This window comes from Phocoena sinus, chromosome 14 (genome assembly GCF_008692025.1).
Source record: "Phocoena sinus isolate mPhoSin1 chromosome 14, mPhoSin1.pri, whole genome shotgun sequence".
Lineage (NCBI taxonomy): Eukaryota > Metazoa > Chordata > Mammalia > Artiodactyla > Phocoenidae > Phocoena > Phocoena sinus.
The window spans coordinates 63,550,798-63,567,385 of NC_045776.1; the positions used below are offsets into that span (position 1 = coordinate 63,550,798).

At 58.4% G+C, this 16,588-nt stretch overlaps 2 protein-coding genes across 3 annotated transcripts in view; both read right to left on the minus strand.

The window, feature by feature from the left end:
• TMEM191C (transmembrane protein 191C) overlaps window positions 1-16,588 on the minus strand; it is an 18,003-nt gene continuing 1,415 nt past the window's right edge. Inside the window, 11 exon segments of the mRNA XM_032654051.1 lie at window positions 1-205; window positions 300-337; window positions 646-718; window positions 799-947; window positions 950-976; window positions 979-1,050; window positions 1,174-1,230; window positions 1,419-1,493; window positions 1,638-1,688; window positions 1,990-2,113; window positions 2,235-2,572. Coding sequence (XP_032509942.1) covers window positions 1-205; window positions 300-337; window positions 646-718; window positions 799-947; window positions 950-976; window positions 979-1,050; window positions 1,174-1,230; window positions 1,419-1,493; window positions 1,638-1,688; window positions 1,990-2,113; window positions 2,235-2,389 — 1,026 coding nt within the window. The 5' untranslated portion in view covers window positions 2,390-2,572.
• Window positions 11,981-16,588, minus strand: part of HIC2 (HIC ZBTB transcriptional repressor 2) — a 22,632-nt gene continuing 18,024 nt past the window's right edge. For both annotated transcript variants that reach the window (XM_032603472.1, XM_032603473.1), the window contains exon 3: window positions 11,981-16,312. In XM_032603472.1, the coding sequence (XP_032459363.1) occupies window positions 14,497-16,312 (1,816 nt within the window). In that variant the 3' untranslated portion in view covers window positions 11,981-14,496. The remainder of the gene's footprint in view (window positions 16,313-16,588) is intronic.

The window sequence follows — 16,588 nt, forward strand, 5'->3', positions numbered from 1 at the left end:
CTAGGCGGGCAGCAGCCCGCGCGCGCGCAGCTCCAGCAGCGGGGCCAGCGTGTAGCGCAGGCGACGGATGGCGGCGTCCGAGCCGGGGCGCATGAGCCCGCGGCGGAGGGCCGAGGGGTTCACCAGCGCCAGGTACAGCAGCGGCAGCGCCACGACGCCCAGCAGGAGCAGCAGCAGCGTCTGCAGCGCGCCCAGCGCCCACAGCCTGCGGACCACGACGCACCGGCAGACGGGTGGTGGCGGGGCGCCGGGCGCACCCCGGACCCCAGACTCCAGCGCCGCGCCCGCCGCCGGCTCACCTGATGTCCGCCGCACCCGCGCCGCCGAACAGCCGCTTCTGCGGGGAAGAGGGAGCGACGTACAGCTCCGCGCCTGGGAGCGGTGGGGGGAACCCCCTGGGGGAGCGGAGCCCGTGGGTGCGCGTCGCTCCGTGGGGGGCGTGGCACTACGGGGCGGGTCCCCTATGCGGAAGTGGTGCTTGGGTGGGCCGTCCCGTGGCAGGCGTGGCCGCCCAGCGAGGTTGGTATCAAGGGGCGGGTCCCTGGGGGAGGGGGGGAAAATCCCTTATGGGGTGGTCACGTGTGTGTGGGTGGCCCCGGGGGCAGGTCCCGGCTCCAGCACGTCCCCGCCCAGGCCCGCACTCACACAGTCCGCTTTGGCCACTTCCTCCATGAGCGAGCCCGCGCATCCCTGCCCCCGGCCAGGCTGCGACTCGCACCTGTGGAGACAGGCATGGCGATGTGCCCTCTGTCCGGGCCCACAGTCACCTCCCCACACCCGACATTCCTAACCCCTTACGGCTCCGGGCCGCCCTGCGAGGCGTCCAGCGCAGTCGCCGCCTCCATCACCTTCCCCTGCAGCTCCTGGAAGGGTTGGGAGTGAGTCCTCACACCTGGGAAGACCTTGGTGAGGCAGGCCCCGGCAGCTCCGGGGGAGGAGGCCGCAGTGGGGTCGGAGGTGAGCGGCTCTCCGAGTGGAGGGTGGCGGCACCTGCAAGACTCCGCTCTGCTCCTGGAAGCTGGCCCAGGCCTCTTCCATCCGCTGTGCGCTCTGGCATGAGGGGAGCCCTGATTAGACTCGGGGAAGTCAGCCCTCTCCACCGTCCGGCGCCTGCCCAGGCCCCACCCACACCCCAAGCCGACCCTCCCACTGAGTACCCGGCTCCGCCCGCACCTGCCGCAGGGCCTCCGCCTGCCTGGCGTGCTTGGCCTCCACCAGCTCCAGTTGTTTCTTCCGGAGGATCCAGGGAAGGTCAGGAGTCCGGCACTCCCCGAGCTCGCCGCGCCAGACCCCGCCCCAACTCCCGGCCAAGAGGTTCATGCCCCCCTCCGCCCGACCTCAGCCCCAAGGCCCCGCCCTCAGGTCATCAAAGCCCCGCCCACACCAGCGCTCCTGCCCTCGGGGCCCCACCCAAGCACCTGCAAAGCCACCAGTTGGGTCCCGAGTTGCCGCTCTGCGCGCTGCGGACTCAGTTGTTCTCCATAGTAAAAGAGCTGGGGGGTGGGGCTTGTGAGGGCGGGGCTTGCGGGGCTTCTAGGGGTGGGGATTATCCTGGGAGGCGGGGACGCGGCGGAAATGGGGACTAGGGTGGGGCTTCCTAGGGGAAGCGTGAGACGGAAGCCGTCTCCTGAAGGTACCTGGCTTGACAGCTCCTCCCACTGCTCCTGCAGCTGACGGTTTTGTTGCTCCTGGACGGGATCGAGGGGGCGGTCCGGGCCTCTGCGAGGTCCCCGCCCCCACCGCAGTCCCCGCCCCATTAAAGATCCCTCTCTACACTGGCCCCGCCCACCAACAGCCCCGCCCCGTCCAGGGTCCCACCCTGCTTCAGGCCCCGCCCCACACAAGGTCCCACCCCGTCCAAGGCCCCCCCTCCCCAGGCTCCGTCGCATTCAAGGCCCCTCCCCCTTCACTGGTCCCGCCCATCCAGAGACCCGCCCCGTCCAAGGTCCCGCCCCCGAAGGCTCCGCCCCATTTAGGGCCCCGCCCCACCAGGTCCCACTTGTGCTGCTCCGCAGCCTCCAGCCGCCGGTGCGCCCGGCCTGCGCACTCCCGCGCCGCCTCGCTCGCCTCCCCGCGCAGGGCCCGCGCCGCCTGGCTCCGCTGCCGCTGCAGGCTGCGGAGGGGAAACTGAGGCTCCGCGGCCCGGGGTGACGCCGGGATGCCAGCCACCTCGCGGTGCCCCCGCACGTCGGCTCGGTCCCAAGGCCCGGGTGGAGGTGAGGAGCAGCCCGCACCTGCGCTCGCGCTCGCTCAGGTCGTGCAGGCGCGCTGTGAGGCTCTCGCTCTCGGCCTCCAGCCCGCGCACCAGTTCCTCCAGCTCCTGCTTCCGCAGGCGCCCGTCGCGGTTGTCCTTCAGCAGCTGCAGCAGTAGCTCCTGCGCCTCGGCCATGCCCCGGCTCTGCCCGCCGCCGCCGGACCCGCGTCACAATGGATGGAGCGCGGGGCGTTTCGGAACCGCTGCTCACGGGCAGCCATCGGACCGCGCAGGCCGGTGGGTGCTCGCACCTGAAGCAGAAGGCGAGGCTGGCTTGTTCCCGCTCGCTGCCGACGGCACTGCGGACTGAGAAGCCTCCTGTGGGAAAGAGATCAGGATCCGTAAACAGGTTCTTATCTTTGGACCCAATGATCCCACTCCTGGGAACTTAATCTAGGAAGAAAAAAATAAAATTCTTAAACCACAACACGTTAAGTGGGTTCACTCAGGTGGGTAGTTACAGTCATCACAAAGAGGACACCACTGTAGTTACTGAAATGATGTATTTTATGTGGCATACATAGAGATATGATGTCTAGTGAAAAAAAGAATATGATTTACTATGTATGCTGAAATAACTAAGATTGTAATGTACACGGATAAGATCTTTAAAGGAAACAAGAGAAAGACAAGCTATTTCATTGGTGAAATTGCAGGTAAACTTGTCCTTTTAAAGTCGGCTTTCATTTGGCCAATTTAGACTATGAAGCTGGATGCAAAAGTCCTAAATAATTAGCTGACCAAATCCAAAGGGGTACATTGAAAAAAAAAAGGTACATGAAACCAAGAAGACTTTATTCCAGAGATTGTTCAAGATCAAAAAATTGACGTCATTCACCACATGGATAAAAGAGGGAGAACACCAGCTTCAGTAGAGCATTTCAGTAGGAGCAGCACGCGGGATAGAGCTCCTCATCTGTGGAAAATTTAAAGAGGGATCGAAAGGGACTCTAAACTGATGAAAGCTGCTTAGTAAACACACTCCTTAGGGAGGCAGTATTAGCAGTCTTCCCGTTAAGATTTTAAGAGACAAGAATGACCCTCCTGCTCAGGTCTAACAGTGCTGGAGGACCTACAAGGAAGCAAGAAAAAGAAATAGGAAAGTCTGAGGAGTCAGCAGATACAGCTGGGTGCCTACCATAAAGCTGTCCCTCCTGCACTGCTGGTGGGAATGTAAATTAGTGCAGCCATTTTGGAGAACAGGACGGAGGTTCCTCATGAAACTAAAGATAGAGTTGCCGGGACTTCCCTGGTGGCACAGTGGTTAAGAATCCGCCTGCCGGGCTTCCCTGGTGGCGCAGTGGTTGAGAGTCCGCCTGCCGATGCAGGGAACACAGGTTCGTGCCCCGGTCTGGGAAGATCCCACATGCCGCGGAGCGGCTGGGCCCGTGAGCCATGGCCGCTGAGCCTGTGCGTCCGGAGCCTGTGCCCCACAACGGGAGAGGCCACAACAGTGAGAGGCCCGCGTACCGCTAAAACAAAAAGAAAAAGAAAAAAAGAACCCGCCTGCCAATGCATGGGACATGGGTTTGAGCCCTGGTCCGGGAAGATCCCACATGCTGCGGAGCAACTAAGCCCGTGCACCACAACTACTGAATATGCGCTCTAGAGCCTGCAAGCCACAACTACTGAAGCCTGCACGCCTAGAACCCGTGCTCCACAACAAGAGAAGTCACGGCAATGAGAAGCCCGCACACCACAATGAAGAGTAGCCCCCAGTCGCCTCAACTAGAGAAAGCCCACGTGCAGCAGCAAAGACCCAACGCAACCAAAAATAAATTAAAAAAAAAAAAAAAGAGTTGCCATATGATCCAACAGCCCCGCTCCTGGGCATATATCCAGACAAAACTCTAATTCGAAAAGATACATGCACCCCAATGTTCATTGCAGCATTACTTACAACAGCCAAGACATGGAAACAACTGACAGATGACCAGATAAAGAAGATGTGGTATATATACAACAGAATACTACTCAACCATCAAAAAGAATGAAATAATGCCATTTGCAGCAACATGGATGGACATAGAGATGATCATACTAAGTGAAATAAGTCAGAAAGAAAAAGACAAATACCATATGATATCACTTATATGTGGAATCTAAAATATGACACAAATGAACTTACCTATGAAACAGAAATAGAGTCACAGACATAGAGAACAGACTTGTGGTTGCCAAGGGGGAGGGGAATGGGGGAGGGATGGATTGGGAGTTTGGGATTAGCAGATGCAAACTATTTTATATAGGATGGATAAACAACAAGGTCCTACTGTATAGCACAGGGAACTATATTCAGTATCCTGTGATAAACCGTAATGGAAAAGAAAAAAATAAAAAGGTGCTGGTGTGAGTGCCCCACATCCCCCTCCAGCTCTGCGGCTTGGTTTCTCCACCTGTAAAGTGGGGCTGTTACCAAACTCCCTCATAGAGCCAGGGGGCCAGTGACTCACACCACATGGCTGAGGCTCTGAGCCTGGCACCATCACTGGCTCCAGCGTTGGATGTCCAGCCCCAGAAGGTGGCGCCGAGCTCCTGAAAGTCTGGTCCCGACTGAGATGTGAACCCTGCGAAGCACCATCTCATTGATAATTTTTGTATCGATTACATATGAAATACTGTGAATATACTGGGCTTAATGACACACTAGAATCTGGCCCACTTGTTTCTCTTTCCAGTTTCCCGTGGCTCCTGGAACACAAGCTCCAGTCCCGTGGGACAGCTCTGCACTCCCGGGGGACCCTCCATCCCCTCACAGCGTCCCCATGACCACACCGCGCCCACTGCCTAGGCATCCTGATCCCGGTTTACGTGGGGAAGCTCAGTGACGACAGGTCACCAGGCAGTGGCAGCTCAGGTGCCCTGTCCCCGCGAGAAGCTGGGCCTGCATCCAGCCCTCACGGCGGTGACATTGGCCACCCCCTGGGTTGCTGTTCTGCAGCCTCAGAGGGTGAGCCGAGGGGCGCTTTGACCCCTCCCCGCCCCTGGTCTTTAGGAGGAAACTCTGCAGGGAAAGCCTGGGTCTGAGGAAGCCTCCGGTGAAACCCAAGCCACTTCCCTGGCGGTGGGGGCGACAGGAGCCATGGAAACAGACCCCCGGCTGTGGTGTCCCTGCCCTTTGCTCCCACTGGACCCGGTGGAAGCACCTGCCTATCTTCCCACCCAGCCTGCTGGCCCTGCTCTGCCCCTCCCCCAGGACTCAGGTTCAAGGTCCTCTTCTCCGGGCCTCCCTCCCCACACACGCCCTCACCGAGGGGCACAGCCCAGGAAAGTGCAGGGCCCCCAACCCTGTCTTCAGGGCTGAATGCAGTGGTTGCACACTCAGTGCATGGTCGGGTGAGGACATCTGCGTGGTGCCAGGAGCTCAATAAATGTCTGTCCAATCAGAGAAAGAATAGTTATAAAATCCATGCCTGTTGTGCACAGTCCCTTTTTTTTGTATTTGAAACTTGTATTTTTTGCCTGATAAGAGAAAAAAGGGGAATTCCCTGATGGTCCAGTGGTTAGGACTCTGCGCATTTACTGCCGAGGGCATGGGTCCGATCCCTGCTCCAGGAAATAAGATCCTGCAAGCCTAGCTGCATGGCCAAAATAAATAGAAAAAAGATTCCCGTAAACCACAACGTATCAAATAATGGCTCAATGGCACAGAGTCCCCCCAATGTGGGCCCGCCTGCCAGCCCCCCACTGTCTCCCACGCCAGCCACAGGGAAGCCACCTCAGTCCCATAAACAGACCACGTGCTCTGATGCCTCCACACTTTGCATGTACTCTTCCCCACCCGTGGGGCGGCCCTGCCTGAGCGCCTGGTGTCTGACCAGCTCCTCACAGCTCTTCACCAGCCTGTTTAATGGTTAGACGTTGAGTTACTGTGACGGCAGGTCAGGTGATGAGCTGTCTCATTTGCTGCCCCCACCTGCAGCCCCACCTCCTACCAAGGGCCAGAGGAGGCCGGTCAGCGGCTGCCTCCCCCGCCCTGCTCTTGAAGACTGAGGTCTTCATCCCTGTCAGCAGACAGGCAGTGTGGGGACAGGAAGAGGAATTCTTGGGGGGTGCACTGACGGCCACTGGCATGAGCTCTGCCCACATCCTGGGAGGCACCCCAGGGCCGAGGGATCACTGCCTGTAGCATCACAAAGTGGGCAGGTTCTGGGGATACCCCCGACTCCCCAGGGGGCACACTGCGAGGAGCGATGCCTCAGTGAGGAGCTTGTGACCCCAGCAGGTACCTGCTGAGGGCAGAGGTGGCCTGTGCCCCAAGGCAGGAGAGAGGGTGCCAATGGCGCCAACACGGACAGAGGGTCACTGGGGACCCCCACAGCCACCCGAGGCCGCACATGGCAGGTCTGTGTGCCCCGTGTGGGCTGAAGCGTGTCCCCCAGAATTCCTACGTTGAAGGCCTGCCCCAGCATCTCAGAATGTGACTGTGTCTGGAGATGGGTCTTTGGGTTGGACCCTAACCCAGTCTGACCAGGGTCCTTGTAAGGGGAAATCTAGCCACAGACACACAGAGGGACTAACAGATGGGGACACAGGATGATGAGGGCATCTACGTGCCATGCAGAGGCCTCTGGAGAGAGATCACCTGGTCGACACCTGGGTCTCAGACTTCCGGTCCTCAGAACCGTGAGGAGTCAACCCCATGCTCTGCTCCCAGCCTGGGGTCCTTTGCTACATCGGCCAGATCCCCCACAGCCTGCTTTCCCCCGCTGTGAGGGAGTCCTGGGTGGCCCCTGAGGGCAGGGCAGTGGCGGGAGGGTCACCCGGCCCTTTAACCAGGGGTCAAGCCCAGACTGTCAACTGCATTTTTCAACTGTGGTATAGTTGACACATAACATTAGTTTCAGGAGCTCAACACGATGATTCCATCTTTATAGACATTGTGAAATGATCACCACAGTAAGTCCAGGTAACATCGTAAACCACAGTGACCAGAAAAAAATCTACCCTCAGCCGCGTTCCCAGGTGCCCCACGAGGCAGGGGGCCCCTCGGAATCAGCAGCAGCGACATCCTGCAGTGTGAAGACCTTTAACGACACGCTGCCCCACCCCCCACCCCACCCCCGGCTTCGGGGGGGAGCCGTCCAAAAGCTTCCTCTCCATTTGCTGAACTCAGAAAAGGTCTTTCCAGAAGGTCTATGAAAACATTCCGCTTCGGGGCTGCCTCCTGCGTGAAGATGGGAGCAGCCTCCGGCTCACTCTCCTCGAACTTTCCTTTCTTCCCTCCCTCCGTCCCTTTCTTTGGACGCCAGGGCACCCAGAGCAGCTCTTTTCCTGCCCGACTCCTTTTCTTGGCTCAAACCACCTCCATCGCACAGCCCTACTCAGATGGTTTTCAGAAAGAGGCACATTTTAAACAAAACCTTTATGAAAGGAAACAGTGGTGCCTACAACTCAACCCCATCCTTGACCTCCACCCACAGAATGACTCTGTAACCAGGCCCAACTCACTCAGGCTGTGATGGAGTAACCCCTCACCTCCCACCTCCTCCAATGATCCGCACTAAGAGGCGTGAGGCCTCGCCTTGGCGCCTCCGTCAAAAGCACCACGGCCAACTCTGCACACGGGGAAGTGGTGCTCATTCCCTCCATCCCACCTGCAAGACGAGTGCGATGAAACCCACACACCCTAGGTGACAGTTGGACTGGTTCCGAGTAGCTTTTTAGGGTCTCATTCTTAAATATGAACTGCCAAGACCACCCAACATTTGAGGAAAAGTCTTTAAAATTATAGAACAGGATAAAAACAAACCAAAAGTGGATCTAAAAGGGAACTAGATACAATGCAAGGAACAGTAGAAAGTGTCAAAAAATTACAGTTTCCTCAGAAAGAGATTACATCCAGGAAAAGAGAACAAAATGCAACAATCAAGGTACAAACAGAAGAAAGAAAATTTAAAATAATCGCTAACACAACAATTGTAAATCAACTATACCTCACCTAAAAAAAAAGTTGCTAAGATGCTTTAAAAATCAGTAAGAGTTTACTGAAGGGAATGAGCCTGCAGAGTAGAACCAACCCATCACCTGCCCAACGAACAGAAAACCGTCTAAATGGAGAGATGACACCAAAGCTTCCAGGGAGGAAATCAGGTCACACATAGGGGACTGGGCTTCTTCTCATGCTGGAAGGTAGAAGCCAGGGGAGCAACTCCTTCAAACTTCAGCAGGAAAATGACATCCAATCCACAGTTCTATACCCAGCCAAACTACCAATTCCGTGTCATTTAAAAGCATTTTCAACATTTTAAGTCTCAAGAAACCCACTTCCCATGTGTTCTTTTGTCAGGATGGTACTGGAGCAAATACGCTACCAAACAAGAAAAGAACACACAGAAGCCAGAAAACAGGACTTCTGTTGCAGGACAAAAAGGCAGGACGCCAGCCCAATCTGTGCAGAACAGTAGGCGTCAGAACAGACAGTGTCTGATTCTGTGGAAAACTGTACCGGGAGGCATTTCACAGAGTCAAAGGGTGGAGAAAGAAGCTCAGATCAAACCGAGCAATTAAAAAGATAAGATCGTTATTAAACCTCAAGAAAAATAAGAAGGGCCAATACACTAGTTGGCCCAGCAATAAACAAATGTACATGGTGATAACCATTATGGCTTGGCCAGTTGCACACTGCACCAGGGTTTGTAAATGCAATTGAACGGGACATGGCCACACCCGTCTGCTTACACCCTTTTTGGCTGCTTTTGCTCTGTGACTGCAGAGGTGAGTCACCACAGAGACTGAATGGCCCACTTACTATTTGGCAACCTTACAGAAAAAGTTTGCCAAGCCCTAGATCACAGGAAATGTCCAATAACTATTTGCAGGGGTAGGAGGGAAGGGGAAGAGGGTAGAGATGAACTGAAATGATCACCTGCTGTGAGGCTGGACTCTGGTTGCCTGCACGATGTGGGGATGGGCTGGGAAGATGAGAAACCATTTTTTGTTTTAAGCCTTTTTAAGAGCCATTTGGTTGTTCAAACTATGTTTGAGTATTGCTTTGATATACCAAAAAAAAAAAAAGAATTTTAAAACAATTGAACAGAACTTACTGAGATTTAGAGCAGCAAAGCCCATGTTCTTCTGGGGGCTCGCCTGCTGCAGCCCTGTAGCTGCCTGAATGCCTGCAGTACATGGAGTCTGAGGGCTGAGCTGGCTGACCACACTCCCAGGCCCAGCCCACTCCTCCTCCTGGGTCTTCACTCAGCCTGGTACCCCCACCCTGGTTCAGCAGGGACAGTCCTCCAGGGAATAGGGTCTACTGTCCCCGACCCTAGAGACTAAGATTATCCCCCTTCCCGGCTCCCACCCACCCCACCCCAAGACCAAGCGGCAGGTGGGGGGAATATTGCAGTAATGAGCACCCCCTGCCCCAGTCCAATCCTGCTGTTCCAATGCATGGTCCTGGGCATGGGCCAGACCTCCTCTCACCCAGGCTACCGGGTCCACACCCAACCCACACACCCCCTGCTTCCCAAACTGCCTCGGCCAGCTTTGGCCAACAATGCCAGAAAGGATGCTGACCCAACTGCCAACTCCAGACGCACACATGCCACCGAGGGCCTAGGCCCCTCTGAAACCCACCCTTAGGCCTGAGGCAGGAAGATGTCCACCCCAGCTCCCACCTTCCCAGGTCCTGGAAGCACTGGACAGAGAAAGGAAAGCAGTTTCTCATTTAGCAAGAGAACAGCCAGAGAACAGAGGCCTCACACAAGTTTTCAATCAAGCTTTTAATGAAAAGATCATAAAATAACAGTTTCTCATCACTGTACATTAAGACTGCACGCTTCTGAATGGAGAGATCGGTGAACTGCTTTACTATGACACTTGAGGGTTGCATACCTGCAGCTCTGACCTGAATTTATCCAAATTCTCGAGGGAAGTGAACTCAGTGTGATGACTGACAGTGGCGGTGGCCAGTACAGGAGTGCGATCGTGGTCCCCCCTTCCGGGGAAGGGCGCGTATAGCAGGACATGATCCCTCTTCCAGTTCCCATTAAACAAAACAGCTATAACCCCATCCCTCCCCTCCCCCTCGAGGTATTTGTGAATGGGCCAGTGCCCAACCTGGGGTCCCTCAACGGGGGAGGGGGAAAGCAAGTGATGGGTGGGGGACAGAGAGGTTCCCCTCAGCACCTGGCCCCACAGGGCCCCGCCAAGTGGAGGGGGGGAGCCCTGGGGATCCTCTCTGTCCTGAGTGAGGTCTGTTATGCAGCATATTTGAGGTCAATAAATTACAGCAATAAATAGCAAGGTGAGGTAGGGGGAGGGGTTCCCGGTAGAAAATTAAAGTGGGGTGACAAGCCCGGTGGGGGATGGGTGGTCCTAGGCAGGGGGTCCCAGGCAGCCTCAATTCCCACAGCGTACACCCACCCCGATTTGGAATGTCAGACTGAGGCTCTGGTCAGGCCCGGCTCCACAACCCTTTCCTGGCATCGGGTTCACAGGTTCAATGATGCCCAACCTGGCTCTGGGGAATAGTGAGGGCCTTGGTCCCTGCAGGGGGCCGGTAGGGCTGGGATCCCTGGTCTGTTCTGAGGCCTGACGCCTCTGCTTTCGCCCCCACAAGCCAAGGGGACGGGACGGATGCGGCCGCCTCTGCCCTGATCCCTGCCCTCCCGGCTGCCCAGGCCTCACCCTGACTCAGGACGGCCGCGGGGAGGGCGGCTGGGGTCCGCCTGCCCAGCCAGCCCGCCCCGATCGCACTCCTGCACACAGCCAGTCCAGTGAATACTGACGGGTGGGTGTGAGGGCGGGGGGCGGCGGACAGCCCAGAGCCCCCAAGTGGCGACCAACAGTAACACACACGGGTGTGTGAGGTTCTGAAAGTCCGTCTGGGTCCAGATTGTTCGTTTCACAGGCTGAGGTGTATGGCTATGCTGCAAGTCTCTGAGATTCGTATTTGCTTAAAGGTTCATCTTTTCTTCTTTACCTTTTTTGCAATCCTGGAGGAGCCCCGGTGGTGGGCTCGGTCTGGCGGGAGCGTGCGGTGGTGGAGCCGTCTACCGCTCACTCGCCCCAAGTCTGAGAAATAAATACATTCATCACTGCACAAACATATTGATACAAAAACAACACTGTTCAGAGTGTTTGCACCGTCTGTGTAGGTAAGGACCGGCCCAGTGAGCCCCTCCCACTGCCGGGGTGGAGGTGGGGGTCCCCAGGGGGCGGGGACCCGCTGGAGTCCATGGAGCTGTGCAAAGGTCCTGGCTTTTTGGCTTGAGAGGGACCCTCACATCAACCCACCCAAGGGTTGCAGGCAGAGCAGCGGGATGGGGGCGCACCTCCATCCCAGGGCCCAAGCCCAGGCTCAGGTCCTGTGGCCAGAACTGACAGTCACCCCTGCTGTGCTAGCTGGCAGGACCACCACAGTCTAGCCAGGAGGCCTGGGGGGGCGGGTCAGCACGGGCCCAAGCTCTTTGGTGCCAGCTGGGCTGGGAGAGGCCCGGGCTGGGAGGAGGGCTCAGGGGCCTCCACGCCTGCCCCGGCCCCACGGCGGCCCCTCTGCCCGTGAGCCATTCCAGGGCCTACTCAGAAGGGGCTCCGGCAGAAGGTGGGGTTCACTGGGACTGGCCTTTTATCTGCTGAGGTCTGAAACTGTAAAAGTTTATGTAAACAATGAGATAAATATATTAGTATCTTTTTTCTGAGCGCACTGAGGTTCCATATGCATTCAAAATGTGCTTTGGTTTAAAAAATAGGTTTTGTGAATTTGGATGTGAGCTTTTTTTCTTTTTTTTTTGTTGTTGTTTATCCTCTTTCCTACATGACATCTGCTATTTTCTGTTTCCTGTTTCTCCGAAACATTCAGGAATTAAGTGACTAAAGCAGAGAACTGTAAGCCGCCCTTGGCCTCCAACAGCCTAATCTCCTGGTGAGGCTCTAACACACGTCCATGCACACACTCACAAGCACACATTCCACATGAAACCAAAGGAAAAGGAAAACAAAACCAAGTGTCGTGTTAACCCTGCCCGCCCCACAAACCCTTAAAGTCTTAAATAGGAAACTAGTGTTTCGCTTTCTTGTTAAAATACAGAGAAGGCTCGATATATGATACAATACTCAGGTGGGTACAATACTACGTCGCAGGAAGGTCGTCGAGTGAGGGCCTCTGCGCCCAGTCCCTGAAGCTCTGCCATGAACCACCTGCTTCACCGGGGGCCACGCCCAGGTAGCTCCCGCTACAGACTTCTGTCGTGTGGCTTAAGTGCTGACGGAGTAGGGGGGTCGGGAGAGCAGAGGCGCTGGAGGGGCCCCCGCCTGACTTGCTGGAACACAAGTCCCCAGAGGGGAGAGGAGCAGCCCGAGGCCGGGGGTACCCCAAGGGCTCAGCAGGGCCCCACGTGGCCTGCGTGCCCCCATTCCCAACACCCACCACTAGGGTCCCTGAACTCAGGCTCTGGTTTCAGCTGGAGGGTCTCTGGAGGGGTGGAGGGTGGGGGTAGGGGATGGCTCCGGAATTTTTTGGTCTGAACTTAAAGTAGAAAAAAGAAAAAGAAATGAAAACATGAAGCAAAATGAAAAAGATAAAGCTGCTGGTCCAGCCCTGTGGCTGCAGTAGGCTGAGGACAGTGGTGCCGACCTCTCAACCTTGGCCTGGCCTTGTGAGCATGGCTCTAGGCCCATGGAGGTGTCTGAGGCTGGTGGAGAGCCCAAGGCGAGAGGTGAGGGTAGGGTGGGATTCAGAGCTGAGCCCATGGGTGGCAGCCAGCCTCTCCCCAGACCGCCCAGAGATGCCAAAGCAGAACAGGTCCCCACCCTGCCAGGGGGGTGGGAGAAAATATACACATCCCTGTGGTCAGCCCCTCTGCACTGGTCAGGTAGGGGCTGTTGCTCTCCCGAGGTCAGGCTCTTGCAGGCCCAGGGGACAGGATGGGGGGGGCTCACTTCCGCCCCATCCTGGCCTGGCCGGGAGCCTCCAGGAACTTGTCCCACTGTGTGGCTCCTGTCTCCCGGCACCTGGTCCTGTGCTGGGGTCTCCCCAGGGGCTGGAGCACCTATACCCCCACTCGGGCCCAGATGAGAGGCAGCTCGGGCTCCCTGACGCCCAGCAGCACACTCAGAACACCTTCAGGGTGGCCACGTGGCCACACGCGCACAGAGGAAGTACAGGTGCCCCTTCTGAGAGGGGGCACAGGCGGGGGGCCCAGGAGGGCGACAGAAGGAAAACACAAGCGTCACGGCCACAACTGCCATCACCAACCAACGTTCTGTTCTCACAAATTCAAGAGGTAGCAAAAGGTCAGAAGTCTCTCCACCTTGATGGGCAAGGAAGGAAGGAAACGCGACATGAGTCCACACGTACCGCGCACACCACACACACGGAGAAAATGGAAACGCGTACCAACGTCCTGGCACCGTGGCCAGCCTCCCCCCGCCCCCCACCAACCCCAGACCTTCCAGTTCCAACATTCACATACACGTTACACGGGGTTTTCTCTTAATAAAAAACAAGTACCTCTAAACAAAGAATATTCCTCAGAAACTATGGGAAAAGCACTCTCTCTCCTGAGGCAGCCGAGGCAGGGCTCGGGGCCCAGGGAAGCCTTTGGCCAAGAAGGGCTTCTGGGGCCTGGAGGGTGGGCGCCCAGCCCACAGTCGGGCAGGGGGGGTGGCTGCCCCGGTACATTCAGTCTGCAGACCCAGGCTCAGCCCCGAGGGGCCGGAAGGAAAATAAACTCTTGTTGGTTTTGGTTTAAAAAACAATTCAAAAAGAAAAAAGGAACAGATCAGTAGGAATAACAGCCACACAGGCCCAGAGGGCTCTTTAGCTGTGGAGAGGTAGGCGGTGGGGGCCCCTGACTGTCCCAGCACCAGTGAGCGGTGACCCCTGGCTCGAGAAGGGAGGGCGCTGTCCCCTCCCTCTGGCACCGCTCCCCGCAGAGCCAGGCTGGCAGCACAGACACCCCGGCCACGGCAGCCCTGCTCCCCGCAGCATGGAGGGAGGCCCCCCTCCCCCTGCTCCAACACAGCCTGCGGGACACCCCCCGTGACCCACTCCCGCAGGCCCCGCCATGGCCCTCACGGGGAACTGGGCCGGGCAGGATCAGGAGGCAGACAGTGCAGCAGCCACATGCACTCGGGCTGGGTGCTGGCTGCCCGCTTCTCCCCTTGGTACAGACTGTGGATTAAAGCTCTGGGGGGCGGGGGGGGAGAGCTGCACCAGGAACTGCCCCACACCCGGGGCCTGGCCACTGTGCCCCTGCTTTCCTGGGCGCCCGCAGGCCAACAAGGGTCTTTGGCTTCTAGGAGGGGGAGGTGTGCATGCGCAGGTGGCTGATGAGGTTGCGCTGCTGCGTAAACTTGCCCCCGCACAGCTGGCACTCGTAGGGCTTCTCGCCGGAGTGCACGCGCATGTGCTCAGTGAGGCGGTACTGGCGGGTGAAGCGCATGCCGCACTCGTCACAGGCAAAGGGCTTCAGGCCCAGGTGGCTGCGCATGTGGCGCGTCATGGTGCCGCGCTGCGTGAACATCTTGCCACAGATGTTGCAGGGGAAGGGCCGCGTCAGCCAGTGAGTCTTCTCGTGCTGCCGCAGAGTGGCCGGGTCCTTGTAGGTCTTCTCGCAGACCGAGCACTTGAAGGGCCGGGGCTCGGCTGCGTAGGCCGCGCTGGGCGCTGACAGGTCCTCGGCCTCCTCCTCGGCGCCCCCGCTGCCTGTCTCATAGGCACCCTCCTCCTTGATGAAGAGCTCCTCCTCCGTGTGCGTCTCCACGTGCGCGTTGAGCTGCTCGGAGCTGGGGAAGCCCTTGGCGCAGGGGATGCACACATATAGGTTGTCCCCATAGGACACCGTCTCATAGCCCTCCTGCCGGTACATGTAGTGGGCGCCGGCATGGCCGCTGCCGCCCTCGCTCCCGCTTTGCCCACTGTCCTCACTCCCATCCTTGCCGTTCTCCTCCTCCTCCTTGCAGGGGTATGAGGGCTCCCCGTAGGGCCCGCCCGCCACCGCATTGCTGGCCAGGATGCCGTTGGGAACCCTGTCCCCAAGCCCTTCGGCCTCCTCCCCTGGGCAGGGACCCTTCGGCGCTGCTTCCCTCCGCTCAAAGGGGGAGGCGGCCACGGGCTCCTTCTTGGCCCACTCCTTCTTGCGGGCCGAGTGCCGGAGGCTCTTGCGGGGGGGCTGCCCGCCCGGCCCCTCCAATAGGCTCAGGGGGTTGTCCTCGGCCCCCTCCAGATCCATGGGCTCACTGGGGTTGCCCCCCAGCTCGGCGTAAGAGGCACTGTTGGCGACGGGAGGGGCGGAGGCCGAGAGGGGTGAGCCTTGCTGACTGTCGCTCAGCTGGGCTGGGTCGTCGGGGGTGAGGGGGGGCCCGGGGGTGGCGGGGGGCAGCGGGGGGCTTTTCTTGGACAAGTCCAGGCCCAGCTCCTGCTCGCAGCCCCCACCACTGCCATTGGTGCTGCAGCCACCCAGGCCGGCCTCCCTGCTGGCTGGACAGACTGGCCGACCCAGGCCGTGCACGCTCTCCTGGCTGGAGCCGCCCAGGAAGAGCTCCTCATCAGAGCCTTTGGCCTGGGGGAGCTCCTGGGGGGTGTGGGCCCCCTTGCGCCCGTCCACGAGCCCTGGATATCGGGCCTGGATGACAGAGGCCGTGGACAGCCGCTGGCCGCGGGGTGGCCTCCCCAGGCCGGCCCCACCCCGCCCGGAGCCAAAGGGTTTGCCAGCTCTCTTGAGTTTGCGCCGGCAGAGGGCTGCCAACTCGGGCAGCTGGAGGTAGCTGGCGGCGGTAAGGAGCGTGCTGAAGTTGGGCTCGGCTGGCTGGTCACTGGGCAGCAGCTTGCCGGTGTAGATGAAGTCCAGGATCTGCTGGAACACCGTGGAGCTGACCATGTCCGTGTCCAGGTTGATGAGGTTGTCGTGCAGGACCAGGGACTTGAAGTAGATGCTGCTGGCGGCCAGCACGTTCTTGTGGGCCCGGAAGATGGAGTTCTCCACCATGATGATGACGTCACACAGGAAGCCCTTGGTCCGCTGCTGGTTCAGCTGCAGCAGGAGCTGCTTCGAGTGGCTGGGCAGTTCCATGTCGGGCCCCATGTCCCCACGCCCTGCCCACACGCACCACCTGTGGGCAAGAACAGGTACGCGTGCGCATCAGCGGGGGACCCTCCTGGGGTCCGGCACCTGGGCAGGGAACTCATGCCACCCAGGCTGCCTGAGAAGGGGGGCGGCACCAGCCCATCTGCAGACTTGAAAACACAGAGGACAATGAAGGGCACATGGTGGCAGGCAACCAAACTGGGATTTGAACTTGGCCCAAGGTATCATCTCCGCACTAAAGGAAGCCAACCACGTGCCCAGATGGGACCCAAAGGTCTTTGGCCCGTCTTTGGCCTCATAG